The sequence below is a fragment of the Echeneis naucrates genome, chromosome 5 (genome assembly GCF_900963305.1).
Source record: "Echeneis naucrates chromosome 5, fEcheNa1.1, whole genome shotgun sequence".
NCBI lineage: Eukaryota > Metazoa > Chordata > Actinopteri > Carangiformes > Echeneidae > Echeneis > Echeneis naucrates.
Window position 1 is genome coordinate 23,366,016 of NC_042515.1, and position 15,831 is coordinate 23,381,846.

General features: G+C 39.9%; 1 protein-coding gene across 2 annotated transcripts in view; it reads left to right on the top strand.

The window, feature by feature from the left end:
• The window catches only part of epha8 (eph receptor A8), a 98,790-nt gene that overhangs the window by 66,339 nt on the left and 16,620 nt on the right, over window positions 1-15,831 (top strand). For both annotated transcript variants that reach the window (XM_029501433.1, XM_029501432.1), the window contains exons 7-11: window positions 4,746-4,901; window positions 5,011-5,439; window positions 6,077-6,201; window positions 8,950-9,112; window positions 14,360-14,492. In XM_029501433.1, the coding sequence (XP_029357293.1) occupies window positions 4,746-4,901; window positions 5,011-5,439; window positions 6,077-6,201; window positions 8,950-9,112; window positions 14,360-14,492 (1,006 nt within the window). The remainder of the gene's footprint in view (window positions 1-4,745; window positions 4,902-5,010; window positions 5,440-6,076; window positions 6,202-8,949; window positions 9,113-14,359; window positions 14,493-15,831) is intronic.

Below are 15,831 nucleotides of genomic sequence, written 5' to 3' on the forward strand. Positions count from 1 at the left end.
GCAAAAGAAAAATTAATCAGACAAGTCCGCCCAGTTCCATTGCTCCATGGTCAAGTTCTGATGCTCACGTCCCCATTGTTGGCTCTTTCAGCTAACCAGTCAGCAATTTCATTAAATGTATTTTTTTTTCATGAATGTCTACTTATAACAAAAACATTTTTTAATTATGTTTATATGTCAGACTTTGTTTAAATTACCTCCAATTCCCAGTTAATTACCAAAAAAATAAATAAATAAATTTGGAATGTTTCCAAAATTTCCCATCTTAACTTTTTGAGGAAAGTTTCTGGAAATGTACTAAAAAATTCTGGAAATCTTCTGCCTGCTGACCATTTGCAACCCTCTCCAGAACCAATGGACCATGGTTACAATGTACACTACAATTACTGCAGTCCTCCAAATTTGAAGCTGTGGCTGAATCAAATCCAGACATTGTTGCCCCAGTGCACGCTTCCTTGGTAAACACTGGAAGGAAACTGAGCCGATAAATGTTTTTCGGCAATCCATCCCCACCTGCTGGTCATCTTACACCAACTGTCTCACATCCCAAGCTGCAACTACTGCTTTTAAAGCTTTGAGCACATTGCCAAGTCGCCATGTGTCACCCACTGTAAAAGATATCTCATGTTTCCCTCATTGTCACGTCGACCACATCACTCCTGTTCTCATCTCACTCCTCTGGCTCCCTGTACAATGCCGAATTCATAACAGGAATCTCCTTCTCACCTACAAAGCTCTCCACAATCTGGCCCCCACTGACCTCCTCCAGGAATACACTCCCTCCCGCACCCTCCACTGGACTCCTCACCCCAACCCCACGCCTCAGCACCATGGGCGCCTGAGCCTTTAGCTGCTCAGCACCCAGACTCTGGAACACCCTCCCCCTACAAGTACGGCAGTCAGACTCCATCTCACTATTCAAATCACAACTCAAAACTCGGCTTTTGCCTTGTACTACCCCCCACACAAAACAAAATAATTTTCTCTACCTCATTGTTTTGAATATATTTTATTATGTCCCAATTGTTTGTTGATTGCTTATTTGTTTACTGTTTATCTGTCTTAACAGTGTCCTAATAATGGTCCAACCCAATCGGTCGAGGCAGATGGCTGCCCCCCCCCCGAACCTGGTTCTGCCCGAGGTTTCTGACTCTTAAAGGAAGTTTTTCCTTGCCATTGTCACCAAGAGCTTGCTCATGGGGGGGATCTGTTGGGTCTCTTTGGATAGTTTTGTGGGGAGTTTGGTCCAGACCTGCTCTGTGTGTGGGGTTCCTTGATGTGACTCTAACTCTCTGCCTCTAACTGAACAAGTGGCAAAGCATCATGGTCTTTATGTGTCTCTCCTGGTTACGACTCGTGCATGGAACTTTGTGACTTTTACTAAAAACTGGTTAAAGGTCCTTTTCAGCAAAGGTGCTATACGGAATGTGTTGCATCAAATGGTGAATGATGATGTTTTAGACTAAGACATGTACGCTGGACTAGATCCTCAACCCTCTATTATGTCATTGTCAAGGCTAATACATGCACACCCGTGTTAGTTAAATTTCAATTTGTTTCTTGAAACTGAAGACTACTTTCGAAAGATAAGGCTAAGCAAAAGCAGTGAAGCAGCTGCTTCAGTACAATCAAATGTTTTGCTTGCACACATTATATTACATCCACTCTCAAGTTCTTCTTGCCATTCAAAGGTTAGATATGCAGCAATAACAGTTTTGTTTAATCCGACACAGCAAGTATATTTCTCCTTTCAAAACCAGAAAAGTCCTTTGCCAAAAACTGTTTTCTATTGCAGGATAAAGTAATTGCTGCTGTACTGCTGCCTCTCTTAGCTAGTTTGTTAGCTGTTATTTTGTAGTATTTAAACTGAAGTAAAGGATCTGAATATTTCTTTCACTAAGCCACAAACCATATAAGATGACTCAAAACAAGACCTGGACAATTATATGGTTGTGTAAATAGACACTGAATGGTGTGTTGTGTACAGTCAGGTTTGGAGAGTAGAACTGAACACTGCAGTTTAAATATGATCATGATAACATAGATAACATAGATAACATAGACGTGATCTTTCACAGGCTTTTAAAACTGGCGATATCTCAGCCTGCTGGCGTGCTCTGTCAGCGCTGTGTTGGCCTGTTGTTTTCATTTCATTTTAATTTTCCTACAAAACTTTCTTATGCAGATGTGGACTGGTTTCCCACAGTTGGAGAAATCAGGCTGTCGTCTGTCAGCTGTGTGTGTGTGTAGGGGAGGGGTTAGTTATTTAACCTTTTTCACACCAAATCAATGCCTTTTTTGTGTTTACATGTTTCCATTCCTTTTTCTTTTCTTATGAAGTTTCCATTTTTTAGAATTTTACAAAGTGTTCTATGAATTCTGGATCAGAATAACTCAGCTAATTATAAATCACTCAATGCTGAATCATTCCACTGTTATAGGAAATAGTAGCTCATAATTGTTTTATGAAATGTTTTCGTTTCATAGATAAAATCACAACCATAACCATAAACAACAAACTCTGGGTTGGTTTCTATTTTTATCAGATTATGAATTCTGCAGTTTTTTTGAGCAAGAGTCATGAAAAAACTTCAATTGTTCTCAATATTTCATTGTCTCTTCGTTTATGTTGTCACTACCATGATCCCGGACAGTAGTCTCACCATGAGATCAGACAAATACAGGACTGATCCCATTTCTTCTGGCTATATAAGCAGCTGAAAGCTTGGCCTGCGAACAAGATACTGATTAACTGTGACATCATCCACTGGAGCCAATAGGAGTGCTGAATCTAGAGACATAACTTACGACATCACCAGCAAAAAACTGTCTTTCAGTTATATTTTCCTGATAAAGATCCCATATTTTATACCTGTCAGGTCTCTGTGTTTATATTCTTGGACTTCCTGTTTTATTTTGTAATCTTGTTGTTTGTTCCTTCCATGGCTCATCACTTCCTCACTTCAAGTTGCTTTGTTCTGTTTCCCACCAAAAATCTCCACTCCTATTACTGCCAGTCCATTTTGTCTTACTGTTTTTTTTTTGTGGAATTCTGCCTTGCCCTCTTTGGATTTGCTTGCCAGATTTTTCGGAGTGGTTTCTTATGTATGACCCTGCCTGCTCTTCAGTAAAGTTTTTGGATCTTGGACTACTCTGTGTTTTGGGTGTTTATTCTGCAACTCGGTAACCATAGGCCTTGTCAATACCAGTCAAATTATTTATCATAATGTGTTGATATTCAGTAGAACCAGTAACGGCGCCAGAAATTATTAATTGGGGGGGGGTTTAACTGTCTGTCGGTCACACATAGACACACGCACACAGCCACTCTGCACTGTTGCGAGAGGGTTGTGGGAGCAGTTGATTGTGGATGCTGTTTACAGTATGTTTATTTTTGCCTGGGGGGGGGGGGGGGCTAAGACTTTTTAAGACCCTTAAGCCCCCCCTGCCCCACCGTCAGTGATTGGAACACATTAATGGTTATATTGTATATAGCAAAATCCTCTCAGTGCAGTTTTATATTTCTCGTCTAAGGCTGTTTAATACCCAGAAAAATCAAATCATGCATGCATGGTTGGATGTTCGGTCTGTGTGACAGAGGTCAAAGACTGTTGTGACATCACAGAGTGCCAGAGGTCCCAATGCTGTTTTTTTCAGTTTTTGAATAAAGGCTTTGATGATTTTTCTGTGGAGAAAATTCTTTGATACTTTCACTGTATTAATATTGAACCAGTTAACAGCCAAAGATCACATGGAGGTCTACTGTAGACTATATGGACCCTATGATCCACTGATACAGCTTGTTCCATTGAACACTAACTGCAAAAAAATCTCTGAAAAAATATCATCTTTTAGTACATCACTATATCTAGTGAAATGCAAGATATGTGTGTATTCCTGTGCAGCCACAATGAATATGACAGCTTGTTTACTTTTCGGATACAAACATGGGGATATTTTACACCTTTTCGAATGTATAAAAAAATTCCTTAGCCATTAATCCAGAATATTTTCTCTGTTATAATTTCATTCATGTTGGTTATCCAATTTCATGGTTCTTTTAGTACCTTTGAAGTCTGAGCACCTGAAATGGTCTCCATAAACGAGGAAAGGTTAGGAAAACACTGCATCTGTAAAGAAACACAGCAATTCATGGGAGCACAAATGAATTACCCTGTGAGGAAGAGCAAACATGAGGAAGCTGGTGTCTGCTCCTGCTTTGCAAGTATATGCGTGGTTTACCCCTGCCCCATTTACCATAGCAGAAACCTATTAAGCGCCTGGAAAGAGAATATATTTATCAGAGCTCCCTCTATTATTAATCAGTGCAGAGTTAAAAGTGAATATGTATCAGAGGAGCTGAATAAGGTTGAAACACGGTCTGGATTTTGATGGTCTCACTGGGAGTATCAACAGTGCAGAGCTTTTTCAGCCCAAATCTGAGCAGAAAAAAAATATGACTTTCATCTCCCCTGCTCCACAGTCTCTACGGTTACAAGGCCTGTAATTATACATAGATTTGGTGGAAGGGGGGAATAACGAGCTATGTCCTAAAATTAATTCTTTGGAGGAGAGGTTTTTAAAAAGTTGGAGCAGCGTTGATATGCACAGCTTGCTATAGGAGGGCGATTCAGTCTTTTCTTGTTGCACTCACAATTTTATCATGGATTGGAGTGATTATGGGAGTGCACAGCCTTTCCCCGCAAGCTCTCTATTAACTCTACTTATTTTCTCTCCCTCTGCAGCCTGTGAGGTAGGTTTCTACAAGCCAGTGGCAGGCGATGGCCTGTGTGGTAAATGTCCTCAACACAGCCACTCAGAGACCAGGGCTGCCCTCTCTTGCCCCTGTGACTCCAACTACTATCGGGCAGCAGATGACCCAGCGGCGGCTTCATGCTCCCGTGAGTGCAAACATACAAAATTTACCAGTGCCGGAGAAACACAGTTTACTTTGCTAGATATTTGTCAAACCTGTGAATGAACTGCAACCTCTATCTTTCTTTTCCCCAGGCCCTCCATCTGCTCCAGTGAATGTTATTTCTTCAGTCAATGGGACATCTGTGAACTTAGAGTGGGATCGCCCTCTGGATACTGGAGGTCGCACTGATCTGCAGTACAGTGTGTTGTGTCAGAAATGCTTAGCGGAAGGAGGGACCTGTGAGGATTGCACATCCTCCCCAGGAGGCATTGGCACTGGAGGGAAGACAAGTGGAGTGGCAAGCATAGGCATTGGGGGAGGAGGGATGGTCGAGCGTTTGGGTTCCGCAGCAGTTCGATTTGTTCCTCGCCAGACAGGGTTGACCGAGCCCTGGGTGACAGTGCTCAACCTGGTGGCACACACCAACTACAGCTTCCGGATCCTGGCTATGAACGCGGTGACACACCTAAGCAATGAGCCCTCACTATACGCCCAGGTCAACATCACAACAAACCAGGCAGGTAGGGTTAAGAACAATGACATGGTTTGCTCATCATGTTGGCTTTTACACTAACTTCACAGCATGTATGGTAACTTCTTATCACATCTACTGTTCCTGCTTTTTCAATAATTAATTTGGAGCTGAGAAAGCGTGAGCGGTAGATCTGACCTGCTCAATCCGCTAAACTGACTGCATGGTACAGGTTGTCAGTCAGATAGAAACTCCATGGTATGTATCCTAATGCATACCCATTTTTATGTTCTATTTTCTTCAAAATGGAACCATCCGTTTAAAAAGGGAAGTTGATTGAAGAATGTTTGCTGAGCTAATAAATCAGGTGATAAGTAAAGAAATATTCAATAGACTCAATTTGCTCAATGCAATTTGCCTTCATTTCACAAATAGTGGCATCACCTCCCCAATGGTCATTCAATTGAATGAAAGTTTAAGGCTCTTCAGCAATGGTTCCATTTTACAGACCCTTGAAGTCTTGGTCAATCTCAACATTAGTTTATACTGTAAACATATTTATTTCTGCTGTAAAGCTGGCATGCTAGGGAACTGACTCACTATCATGTCATGCGATTCCTGACTTAACTGCAGGGTAATCACATCTTGAACTGACAAAACAGTAATCTCTCCTATTTCTCATGCAGCTCCTTCTGAAGTTTTAGCCATCCGCCAGGAGAACACTAGTCAGAACAGTGTAACTCTGCTGTGGCACGAGCCCGACCAGCCCAATGGAGTAATTCTGGAGTATGACATTAAGTACTACGAAAAGGTATTCAACCAACTGGTACACCTGCACCATCAGCTCTTACAACTTTAGGTTTATCCTGCATATTTTACAAAAAGTGAACATGAAATGAAAAATTAAAAAAAATGTCATGAAGTCATTATTACGTGAAGATCATTTGCTCATTGTCTTCAAGGAGCTGTGACTGAGCTGAGCCAAGATATTGTGAAGGCAGAGGAATGGTGGTGGGATAGACTCTGGATAACTTAATCCAGAAAAAAGATCCTGCCAGCAGTTCAACTAATTGAAAAAAAAGGGGGGTCAAGAGAGGGAGCGCAAGAAAGAGGATGAGACAGTGTTGATGGCAACTTAGTGGAAGTGACAGTGACAGCAAGCGGCGCATAAGCCTTGTGACGACCTAATTGTGGCAAGTGTGTGCATTTGTGTGACTACGTGCATGGATGTTTATTTGAGGAGAGGATGTACTTGCGTGTGTATTTGTAAAGTCTGCATGATGAGAACTGGAGGAAGTGTTATCCTCCTTAACAATGTTGTACAATATTTAGGCTTGGACTAGGGTTTGTAATGTAATAGAGTGTCAGAGGAGGCAGTGATCTGAGCTACAAGACAAAAAAAATAAAAAAAAAATAAAAAATGTTTTATGTAAATACGTTCAAAGTTCACTTTTACTGAAAATCATGTAATCCAACATAGCAACTGCCCTGTGGTGGCACAATTTGCAAAATAGATGAGTAAATTTACTCTTATCATAAAATTTAGGTCAGCATTTCTCTCTTTTAAGCCTTTTTCTCTATCTCACTTCCAAGCTACAGCCTTTTGAATTCTTGATATCGCAATTTAAAAGGGTTAATTGCTTCCACAGAAGAGTAACATGTAGCATTACTGGCTATAAGTTATACAGCACACTTCACAAATATAGGTGCAAAGTACTTCCAGCTTTTCCCACTGTGAGATTGCGTGTGTGTGTGTGTACCTGTTTTATGTGGACCATACTTACTGTTGGGGTCAAGGTTAGCATGTGGTATTCAGTTGTGATGGTGTCAGTTAGGATAAGGGACAAAAGAGTACATAATGGCAGGTTCCCCAAAAAATGTCGGAAGACAAGGGTGTGTATGTATGTGTGAGCTGATAGAAATCAGCTAATTTCAGCAGGAGCATCCAGGGAGCAGGCAGTCTCATAGCCACACAAGCAGGATGTTGAGGGGGTAGCTGAAGGATTAGTTCGCTTCTTGCTCTGGTGTCTTAATCTGGCCTCAGTCAGGGGGTGAGATGCCTGTGGGGGATTTCAAGTGGGCCAGTCAGCAATGTTGTTTCTTAAGGTTTCTATAGTACTTTACGAAACAACAATGAGTCACAGCAAGGGTGGCAACCGCTACTGCAGCATTCTAGCTGAGGACGATAATGAAGACAAAAAAAGGCTCTTATTTCTTCACCTAGCACTTCTTCATAATTAGGCTCTTATCCTTTCCAAGGACACATGAATGATTCACTTATTGTGGTGTTTAGATGCGACTTAAACCTCCTTTTGTTGAACTTATTTTTCTTAAAAAGTATTAGAAGCTGCTGCAGGAGGCAGAAAAAAACAAAGTGAGGATAGTCATGGTGGTCATGATGATGATAATGATGAAGTTTATTATTAATTGAGAGTTCCACAAAGAAAAAACAACACAATCCAGTGAATGCATAATATTCTTTCATGAATATGAGCATAAAAAAGCCAAATTTAACATTATTATAGTGCGTAGGTGTAACACACTTGCAAGTTAAAAAATTATGTATCAAGAATGACATGATCATTTCATATGAAAGATGTAAATAAGACAAACACTTTTCAAAGTCCCGCTCTGTGTTATTTCAGCAAAGGATGTTTGAGGTATTTGCCTGGCATTTACACCTGACAAGCAGATGAGTTTGAAGAAAAATTTGAACATCAGCATTTTTATTAGCTAGCTTTGGTTTGGTTATGTTTGGTTCACTTTGGTTCAGTTGAATTCAAATCAGTTCATCAGTACAGATTATCTTAGTTTAGGTTTTTAGGTCTGTTTTCATATTAATTATGGGTGCCATCAACATTATCTCGATACTAAACTAAATAATAGCTTGGTTCACTTCGAATGTAAGCTACAAGCTACTATATGCTGCCACATATTGCAGTTTTCTATTGGGTTCATTTCATTTGGGTCAAAAAAAGGAAATGAAGTAACATTAAACAATATGCGATGAATGTACTACTACATGGTTTCTCTGATTTCTTTGGTTTGTAATGTCTTTAAAAACCAAATTGACAAAGCCAATATCTGAATATAAGCTGAATATAAGCTGCAGCCGCTAAATTTAAAGAGAAAAACAGCTTTGTACATATATAGGCCACAGTTGTTTATAAGCTGCAGGTGTCTGAAATATGGGATGAAATGGCATATGGCAGGAATTATGTTACACAGAAAGATTTTGCCTTTTCGCCAGATCGATCAACTTTCAAGCTAAAGTGCATGCATGAAGCAAAATAAATGAATGATCTGAAGAATTTAGCGTGGGTGCGTTTAATTTAATTTGAACAATTTCATTGGTCCACTGTGACCTGTTGGGTAATTTCATTGGTCTGATGTGATGCTAAATGTATTGGCGGCATGAAGCTCGTTACCCGTAAAAATCCATAAATTAGCTGCATAGTTGTTTAAGCCGCAGGGTCCAAAGTGTAAAAAAAATAATAAAATTGTGGTTTATATTCCTGAAATTACGGTAATTTACAAACGTGGTTGTGTTGTCTTCCAGGACAATGATGAGCAGAGTTACTCCACTCTGAAGTCTAAAAATACCAGTGCCCGAGTGTCAGGGCTGAAGCCGGGCACCAAGTACATCTTCCAGGTTCGAGCTAGAACATCAGCAGGCTGTGGACGCTTCAGCCAGAATGTGGAGATTCAGACTGGAAAAGCAGGTGTGTGGTGTTTTAAGTGATGGCCTATAAAAGACAGACAAACAAACAAGATATTATGTATCACTAAATGTTTGTCTCCAGCTCTGAAACACAGGAAGCCTTCCGCAGGTTTGTACTGTTAAGTACAGTGGAAAAACTCCAGTAAGGACACAGTTTGTACTGTTAAAAGTTTCTCAAAGCCAGGCCAAGCTGCACAGCATGGTACACCATTGAGGGGCTGGGGTGAGAGCGAGCCAGATAACCACCTCACTCTGTCCCTCTGTTGCATTGATCTGTACTTTGTTAGAGGGTCACTGCTGTCAGCAGAACTGCTTCAAACAACTGTACACAGTGCAGGGGTGGGGAAGCAGTCCTCATGAGTTTTTCCACCAGAGGAAAGTTCAAACCAGAAAGTCAGGCATTACTACAAAAAAGAAGCTTTTATGAGAGTATCTTTCTTTTCTAATAGGAATTTTGGCAGATAACGTGTAGAGCAGACTCTACATGTTGCAAAGCTCAACCACCCGCTTCGTTGGAATCCCATTGCTGTTCCACTGACTAATAGTCTCCCTTCATTCCGCTGCTCACTCGACCCCAACTCTCCTGCTCTTGATGCTGATTCATTTTCAACTCTGAAAACAAGAGGACTCCATGCTGAGTAATCAATATGCCCCAAAGTTTATGAAAAACTGACACCAGCACAGTTGTGTCTGGTGTTCTTCTGCAAACAGTTCTGTAGTTTCTTGTTACCGAGTCGTGTCCAGGTTTGTGTAGCTCAACAATAACAACCAAAGAAAAAAAAAAAAAAAAAAGCAGATTTGGCGGCAAAATGAAAATTCTAACCGGAACGTCATTTTGTTTTCACATCTATATTCAGTCAGAAAAAGACAGTGTGTTCGGGGTTTTCTCTCTAGGAGGGTTGTTTTGCTAATCAGCCAGTATTGACTGTTATGCTTGGGCTGTCAACAGCTGCGTCAGTCTGTCTGCAAAGATTTCTTAAGCTTCTCAATTTTCCCATTTTTTGAGAAATAGAAAACTGGAAATGTATTTACTGACAAGTATATAGAGGAATTCAACTTATATGAGCCAAAGGGAAGAGATGTGGTTATGTAGTTTTTGGAAAGATATAAGACTGGGGTGGATGGATGGGTCAACAAAATACCGGAGCCTGACACAGGAGAGCTGTGTGAACATAGCAGTTTATGCGGATTCAATTATTCAAGACCATTATTTTTACTAGATGGTTCCAATGAGTGGAGAGCCAAGAGAAATGTTTTGATTCAGGCATTTCACTTCAACAAAATCTTAGCGATTTAAGTCAACTAAATCCACCATAGATTTCGTCAGACTAAAATCATTATTTCATTGACTAAAACTTGACAAAATTGTACCATTTCAGATGACTAAAATGTGACTAAAACCAAATAGCATTTTCATTACATCAAAAGATGTAAATTGCCCGTCAAAATTAACATTAAGTCAAAGCTGTCACATTCACGTGGTCAGATACATGTCTTATCTTTCACTGTCACTTCAATGTTATGATTAATTTTTTATGAAAATATTTTATGTAGGCAACTGTTGCTGATTTTCAGAATCCAACAAAGGTTCATGCTGAAAACGATTCACTTAAATTGTACATAAGATGCAAGAATTAAGGTTAACTGCATCTGCAATCATCTTTATAAATAATTAAAAAATGATCACTTAGCCTAATGGCCTGAACACAATACAATAAAAATTATTTTTATGTGACTAATCAATGAAAGCCTGAAAGGCCAACTTATTCAGACTCCCATAACCTGACTAGTAAACATTCCAAAAACTCCATCACTCACTCGCTTCCCACACACCAGCAGTGGCACCAGCAGCAACCAGAGGTGGCAAGAGTACTCATATTCTGTACTTAAGTAGAAGTACAGATACATGTGTAAAAAATTACTCTGGTAAAAGTAGAAGTACTGATTCAACTCCTTTACTCAAGTAAAAGTAAGAAAGTACAGGCTCTGAAATGTACTTTCAAAGTAAAAGTAAAAATAAATTTTAATGAAACACAATGAATCCTTTGATCATTTCGCACTATAAGGCACGCTTAAAATTCTTAAATTTTCTCAAATATCGGGAGTGCGCCTCATGTATGAATTCTTGTTGTGCTCACTGACCTCGAACCAATTTTATGCGGTACACTGTGCTCAAAAATCTGTCGAAATGTCTTAGTGCGACTTTGGTAAGCCGCGAAGCCTCTCCGCTTGATGGATAGTCGGAGCATTCCCAGCTGACACAGGGACGTTGTGTTAACATTGGTCCTCGGTTGGATATGGGTTGCAACGTCAGACAGCGTTAGATAACTAATTATGTAGTGCTGACAAGCAACCACCATCCAACATTTAGTCAATGTTACCTTACTATCGTCAAGCCAACGTTAGGTTTTTAACGTAAACCCAATGTTCAAATCCATATCATACCATCAACCAATTTGATGGATTTGTGGAATGATTTAAAATGTGAGTGTATTTTTCTGCATTTGTCAAAACTGAAAAATATTCTGAGTTATTGTGAATGGGTTGAATAAAGTTCGACTTACCTGACTGTTTCGTTTCGCTTTCTATCTATTTTGTCATAATGCGCCTTATGACCCAGTGCGCCTTGTGTATGAAAATAGACCCGCTCATTGATATTGCACTTTATAATACGGTGCGTCTTATGGCCCTAACCCTAACCCATCATCTGTGGAGGTTTTAAGAAAAAGTAACGAGCCTGTTTTTACAATGTAAGGAGTAGAAAGTACATATTTTTGTGTATAAATGTAGGAGGTAAAAGTAAAAAGTCGTCAGAGAAACAAATACTCAAGTAAAGTACAAATACCTGGAAAATCTACTTAAGTACAGTAAATTAAGTATTTGTACTGCGTTACTTGTCACTTTTAACAGCAACTGAGTTAATTCCATGGCCTGACCCAGGTGGAGATCTCCAGAAAGGTCTTTGGTGCACGCCTTCTCTGAAATGTTGGCTACATATTGCTTATTCCATAAATAGTTGAGGTACACTTTCTCGTTTTTGTTCATTGAATATTGTTAACTGAATGCCCTTAAAATACAAACCATAATAAATCCTAACCCTGTTTTCACAGTTACCACATGATAGAAATTACATTGTTATATTCAGTTGTGATGGGCCTATGTGATTAAGCTAAAGACAGTTTTTGTTTGTGTCTCATTTGCTTTTGTCCATGGAAGTAGTGTTTACAATCGTGCACTTCTTGTATTTACCAGTGTGTCCTTGCCAACTGGAAACTCTCAGCTGCTGCAACCAGTGCCTTTAAAATCAAATTGAATCAAATTTTATTTGAATAGTACCAAGTCAAAACAAAGTTACTTCTAATTAGTTTACAAAAAGAGCAGGTCTAAAAAAAACTGCAGGATTCATTAAAATATGTTGCAAAGAGCAGGGAGCGTGTATTAGTTTTAGGTTTTGCCAAATTCGTTTTCAGAGCCAAACATCTATTACCCAATACCATGTCTTGTTTTCCATAAGAAATTGAAAAATAACAGCAATAGTGACTTAAATATGTTTCATTGTTAATGAAAATTGAATTAATGTTCTGGAACAGTTGGAATTCACAAAATAACTATTTCTAACCATTACAACCATTAAATGCCGCCCTCACTGCTACAGTACATCATAAAAGTCAACATTAATTAAAAATAAACACAACATCAAAAAGAAAGAAAGAAAAAAAAATAGGTATCTAGACTCTCAGTCTTTCAAACTAGTCTCTGCATTCAAAGCAGTGGTAGGAAACTTGCACACACACACACACACACACTTTCCCAACATCTGCAGCAGGTTGTCCCTGTTTTGCAGTCCTTTTTTGCAGGGCAGAAGTTGCATAGCTTTCTTTTCTGTCCCCTTGTGTTGGCTTCTTGTGGGACTTGAGCAGGGCTAGGCTCAGATTGCTGCACAGCCCTTACCAGTGCTGCTGAAGCTGCTGTGCAAGGAAGGTGCTGTCGCTTTTCAATGCAAGGAGTAACAAGGGCCCTTCCAAGTTCCTCCAAAAAGAATATCCTCCTGTTCCTCCTGCTTGCCCTCCAGGTAGTGTTCGGCTCAGTCCATACAACAAAGGCATTGTAGGCTGATATGTCAAATATATATATATGAATAGCACCAGAGACCAGCAGAATGTCCTCCTCTTTCAGCTGTATTTGCCTTTGTCCAGGTTATCCACCCCTTCTTTGTAAACATTCAAGTCAAGTATGGTGGCTAGTTTTCTGTCCTCCCAAGCATTCACCTCTGTAGCCTTATTTAATGTGCTCACGAGGACGACATTCTTGTTCTTCTTTTGCAAATAAGAGACAGTTGTGGTGTCTCAGTGAAAGCAAAGAAAAGACCTCTCTCCCCCTTGTTGCAATCAGAGCGGGTGGCAGCTCTGGTTTGTTCCGCCTCACAGTGCCAAGGTGACAGGCGACAGTTTCAGGGCCGCCCTTGAACTTTGTAACCTCTGTCCCATTGAAAACACACACAGACATGAGTTTCACAGTTTCAAGATTCCCTAAAACCACCATTTATCTTGATTTGACACACACTGGTGGAGCTTAGTTAATCAAATTTCAGGCTAAAATAATGATTTTTAGGCTATTTTTCCCGCTGTCAAATGTCAAAACGGGTCAAATTTGACCTGTATGGTCTGTAAGGGTTAAGAGGACTGACTGGTTGGATTCAGAGAGGGCAAGACAGAAGGGAGAGACAGACAAGGAGAGATAAATAGAAAGGGAGGGATAAAGAGAGAACGAAAACAGGAGGAATGAGAACACAATTACAATCCAAGCTAAACATACAGATGTACAAAGAATTAATGCCTAATACACTACAACAGTGTATATCAACAGTAAGTAAAAATAACAAGAGTTGATAGTAGTAGTGATTTATGATAAAGCAGCTAATGATGACTAGCAGCAGGTGTTGAAATTGAACATGGAGAAGTGATAATTCAGCACCTGCTGGATGAGGACAGGAAGAGAAGTCAGTGACATATATGCATAGGTTGAGGACGGAGAGAGAGGGAGAGAGAGTCGCTTGGTGCATCCTCCAGCAATCTTGGCCGATAGCAGTGCAGCTAAATCGTAGTCAAGTTTTTCAGGCTTTCGTCAACGAAGAGCATTTTTGGCAGAAGCAGTTCCACAGAAGACGAGCCTAATAGCTGAAAGATCAACCCTTTGATTAACTCTTGGAGACTCTAGGAGTCACACCTTTGTGTGTTTGTGTTTGCAGCTCCTCTACGCTACAACACCATGACCATCATATGGATCTGCATTGCCCTGGTGACCGGCCTGGTGACCTTTATGGCCATCATCATCTGCAGGAAACGGCAAGGCTACACTTTACCACACTACCCATCGCTGCTGTGTGTGGAACACTTTCTTACACTTCTCTACGGTGTCTCTCTTGTGTAATGTTGATTGTGTTGAAACTATGTTTGCACTGTATTTCATATTTGCATTTGCTACATGTAGTATTTGCTGAAAGTAAAATGAGAGTAACATTGTAACATCTCTTAGAATACACCTGGGCAGAGATATGATTTAAGCCTGTTTGGGGAGATTAACTTCCTGTAGTCCAGCTTGTCATGTTTAAAGGTCCAAAATGTTGCAATTTACAAAAATGTCTTCATGCTTTGATATCAGTAATGAGGACAACAAGGAAAACAAAGCAAAATTTGAAAACAAATGCCTCAATCCTTCCCCACCCTGTCTTCTCACTGCCTTACTTAGCTAATTTTCCACCTCATGTTGGATTTAATTATATTGATTCGTGTCCAGTAGCTTGTAAGCCAAATCTTCGCACATACCCAATCAGTCCCCCCTTTTTCCACTTCCCCCATCCCACATACCACCTTCTTCTCCTCTTCCCTTTTGATGTCTTCAAATTACAACTTTTGTAGAACTACGCCAAATGATTCATTTTAATTGTACTTAATACATTCATATTTAAATGCTTATTAAGTTTTTCATTCCCATTTTGTTGGGGAGGGGGAGGTGTTGTAAAGATTTAAACATTTTATCCAGGAAAAAAATCATGATGTTGACTGTAGACTCCAAATGAATGATATTTGTGATGCGCAGAATTGTCATTATCCTTTCTGAGGAGTCCTCAGAAAGCCTCTGGCTAACCTCTTATTACTGATGGGAAAATACCTGCAGGGACAGATTTACTGGTATACAGAATAATAATAATACAGAATCCCCTAAATGGGGAGAGAGAAAAATGAGATATTAATCTTTTATTGTAGGATGTTAAAACAGAGCCCTGCTATCATTGAAGGTAGCTCATGCTACGCTAGCATTCTGTAGACATAGAGATGATCTGAATGTGTTCATCACATTATTTATGAGGACACTTTAACCCATAATTAGCTTCTCTGTCAACCGCTATTTGTTTTTTACTCAATCTGTAGCCGATGTGACACAAACAGTGGTGAAATGGCAGGTTGTGACTTCAGTAAATGTGTTGTCGTCAGCTTCCAAGACAGGAAAAATGCCAGCAGCGAAGAGAGGTGCGCCATAGAAACTGAAGCACAGAGATCGCTGTTAGTTCACTTGCATTTGAACCATGGGCAATGATTTAAAATGACATCGGTGTGTTTAGCTTGTAGAATATACAACAACCTCCAGTGAAGGTGTGGTGTCATCCAATCATCCACTGACCATACTGCTTATTTGTGCATGGTCATAAGTTGGTTGGGG